Source organism: Myotis davidii, unplaced genomic scaffold, assembly GCF_000327345.1.
Source record: "Myotis davidii unplaced genomic scaffold, ASM32734v1 scaffold3363, whole genome shotgun sequence".
In the NCBI taxonomy this organism is placed as follows: Eukaryota; Metazoa; Chordata; class Mammalia; order Chiroptera; family Vespertilionidae; genus Myotis; species Myotis davidii.
The window spans coordinates 24,163-27,648 of record NW_006294260.1 but is presented as its reverse complement, the minus strand read 5'-3'; the positions used below and the strand labels follow the sequence as shown (position 1 = coordinate 27,648).

At 57.3% G+C, this 3,486-nt stretch overlaps 1 protein-coding gene across 1 annotated transcript; it reads right to left on the bottom strand.

Annotated features, from left to right (window-relative positions):
• Positions 1 to 253: 253 nt before the first annotated feature.
• On the bottom strand, positions 254 to 2,983 carry LOC102755112 (sialic acid-binding Ig-like lectin 5). Its single transcript, XM_015566924.1, has 7 exons — positions 2,861 to 2,983; positions 2,298 to 2,675; positions 1,806 to 2,084; positions 1,555 to 1,602; positions 1,057 to 1,311; positions 687 to 971; positions 254 to 495 (listed from the first exon to the last, which is right to left on the bottom strand). Exons 1-7 carry the CDS (start codon positions 2,895 to 2,897, stop codon positions 395 to 397), a joined length of 1,383 nt encoding a protein of 460 aa, XP_015422410.1. The 5' UTR covers positions 2,898 to 2,983; the 3' UTR covers positions 254 to 394.
• Positions 2,984 to 3,486: the final 503 nt, after the last annotated feature.

Below are 3,486 nucleotides of genomic sequence, written 5' to 3'. Positions count from 1 at the left end.
AAGAACAAAATAATTATTATAATAACTAAAGAAAATATCGTGCTAAGTGAAAGAAATCAATCACAAGGGACCATGTGTTGTGTGATTCCATTTATATGAAAAGTCCAGAATGGACAGGAAGCAGTTAGTGGCTGCCTAGGGCTGGGAGCGGATGGAAAGAAACTAACAGTTAGGGGATGTGGGTGTCTTTTGCTTGTTGTTGTTGTTGTTTTTTATTTCAAGCAAATGAAACGTTTTAAAATTGACGGTGGTGATGTGTGACTGAACGAAAAGCCACTGAATTGTACACTTTAAATATGTGGGAATTTACCTCCATAAAGCTGCTACCCCCTCGGCCCTCCCAAAACAGTCTCCTCTGGATGTACTCAGCCCTGCGCCTCCCTGCCCCAGAGGCTCACATGCAAAAGATGAGACACAAACACAGGGACAGCAGGGCCAGGGCTCCAGCACCTCCAAGAGCCACAGGAACCACTCCCGTCTGGGGCACGGCCTTCCCTGCAGAGGAGAGGGGGGTGAGACACCCACGCCCGGGCCTCGGTCTCTCTTCTTCCTACCTCCTCCCAGGACGCACTGTAGGTCTGTTCAGCCAGGAGATGCAGGCCCTGTCCTAGCAATCACCCCTGTCCAGGCCACAGCTCCCCTCCCCTCCCCAGCCCCACCCTCTCTCTGACCCACTCCTTTCTGACCTGGCAGCAGCAAGACAGAGGCGCTCTGGGCCCCCTGCACATTCCAGGCCTCGCAGCTGAGTCTGAGGTCAGGGCTGAGCCCCTCCTTGATGCTCAGGGAGCTGTTGGTCCAGGGCCCCTCTGAGCTGGAGCTGACCACGTGGGACGCGTTGCCATGGTTCCCCTCCAGCAGCCCCGCCCCCAGCCTCCAGTGCAGGGAGGGTGCCGGCTGGGCCCTGGAGGAGCAGCTGCAGTGCAGACCCTGGTCCTCCCAGGAGCAGGAGGGTCCCAGCAGCTGCGGGGGGTCTGTGGGGAGCGAGGAGAAGGGTCAGCGGTGCCTCTAATCTCCCCAGAACCCAGCTGTCCTGCCCCCCGGGGTCTCCCCACTCACAGACCACGGAGAGGCTGAGAGAGACCCTGTGGGAGCCCAGCCTGTGCCGAGCTTGGCAGGTGAACTCTCCTTCCTGTGCAGGCCCCACGCGAGGCAGCTCCAGGATCGCGGTGCTGGAGAGGGGGGTGGCGTTCAGGCCTGGGGACCCCCGGAACCAGCTCAGCTCGGCAGGGGGGTTGCTGTCAGCCTCACAGAGCAGCCTCAGGGCCTCTCCCTCCAGGATGGAAAGGGAAGTGGTTTGCAGATTCTTATAGGCTTTGGGGAGAAAGGTTATGAGGGGGAGAGAGAGAGAGAGAGAGAGAGAGAGACAGAGAGAGACAGAGACAGATGTGTGTGGAGCACAGGTCAGGCACGCACCCACCAGAGGTGCAGGACTGGGGTGGTGACTTTCATCCCTGCCCTTCCCATGTCTCATCCCATTCAACCTCCTGCTCCCCCCTCTCCCCCACCAGGGCCCCGGGGCAGGTCCCAGCCCAGAGAGGAGGGGTTCTTTCCTACCTGTGTCCTTTCTGAAGGAGACACCTATGATGAGGTTCTGAGGGGCATCTGGGAGAGAAAGACAGGGCCCCACTTCACCTGGAAGTCACCCCATTCCCAAGGAGGGGCAGTGGGAACAGTCCCAACCTACACGCAGATCCATGGGTGAGTGTTCTTAGGTTAGCTCAGCCTCCTGCACACACACACACTCACACACATACGTTGCTCTCACTACCTCTAGGGACCCAGCCCTCCCCCCCTCCAACACTCACAGGAGACATCGAGCTGGATGGTTCTCTGTGTGGTCCACTGGGACCCTTCCCGTTTCACCTGACAGGTGAGGTTGGTGCCATGGTCCCCGGGCCTCGGGGTGAAGGTGAGCACCGAGGAGCTGAGGTTCTGGGGGTCCAGTGAGTCCACAGCGGCTCCCGCCCAGGAGAAGGTGAGAGGTCGTCCCCCTTTGCAGGCCCCTGACAGGCTGCAGGCCAGCTGTGTGGGGTGGCCGGACTCCAGGGGCTCCCGTACACGGATGTGGGGTTTCTCTCTCAGGGCTGCAGGGGAGGAAGGCAGGTGCCTGGGCTCCAGGGGTGGGGACTCAGAGCGGGACCCTGAGAGAGGCCCTGCCTCGGGCTGAGCTCACCCAGGCCCTCTGTCTCTTCCGACCATCCAGGGCCCAAGGCCTGGACAGTGAGTGACCTAGTGTCCTGTCTTGTTCCAAGACCAAGTTCCACATCTCAGACTTCTCTCCAGGGCCCCTGCCTTACCTGTCACCTGCAAATTCAGCATCTTCTCTTTGTAAGTATATTTCATACTTTCTCTCTCCATTCGGAAGACGTATATTTTTGCGTCACTCCTCCTGGCATCTCTGATGTGCAGGGAACAGTTGTTGCTCCTGGTGTCTGGGAGGAGGAAACGGCTTTTTGTCTCTTCCTTTGCTGGTTTATTTGGGTTGTTTGATGCCACAGGCTTACTGTACTGCATGTTGTCCTCTTTCCAGTACCAATAGGTGTAGAATTTGCTAGAGGAAGACCATGAACTCCAGGGGTAGGAGAAGGAGCAGGGCACGTGGACGCACAGACCCTCCTGCACCGTCATGGATTCCTGCACTTGGAGCTCAAAGCCTGACTGCTGTTGCAGCGACCCTGAGAGAGGGAGGCACACTCAGAGCTGGTCCTGGGGACTCGGGGGGACCCGCCTTCCAGCTGGAACTGTTGAACATTCTGGAAAAGGGTAATTTTAATATTGTTTTAGATCAAGTGGGACCAAAATTCAGATGCAGCCCCATCCCTCTCCCACTTCCTCATCCCCCGTCCCTTGGCCCACTCACCCCCCCAAAGCAGGGGCAGCAGCAACAGGGGCACCATGTCTGCCTCTAAGTACAGAGTAGGTCCAGGTCCCTGTGTCAGGGAGGGAAGTGCCAGCTCTGGGGTGGAGCTGAGGATTCCCCAACAGGAAGCCCAAGGGGAGAGACTGTGGATAGTCCTGGAAGGGGAACTTGGCCTCCACAGTAGTTGGGGGGTGTGGTGGCTGAGAAATTTTCCTATTTCCCCTCCCAACTCCTGACCCTGAACGTAAATATACTGAGGCCCCCAGAGGTTCAGAGGCCTGTCCAGATGTGAATCTGAAAGTGACCCCCTTATAGATGAGGTGTAAGTTGAGAAAGTGGTCCCCCAGGGGGCCACCGTGGTCATCACTGACCTGGTGACTCAGGGGATCCACCCTCCAGCTGAAACCATTAAAAGGGTAATTTAAAAATTTCTTCACATCACTCAAATGCTGGAAAGAAAAGAAGGAATTTAGACCCAACTCTTATGGAGGGTGGAACCCAGGGGAAAAGCTGACGCCTTTCAGGGCACACGGGAAGCACAAATGTGGGTCTCCCAGGGTCTGAGGGACAGCGACAGTGCACAGGCCCCATCAGAATGGGATGAGTGAAGGCAGACCGCACCCCTT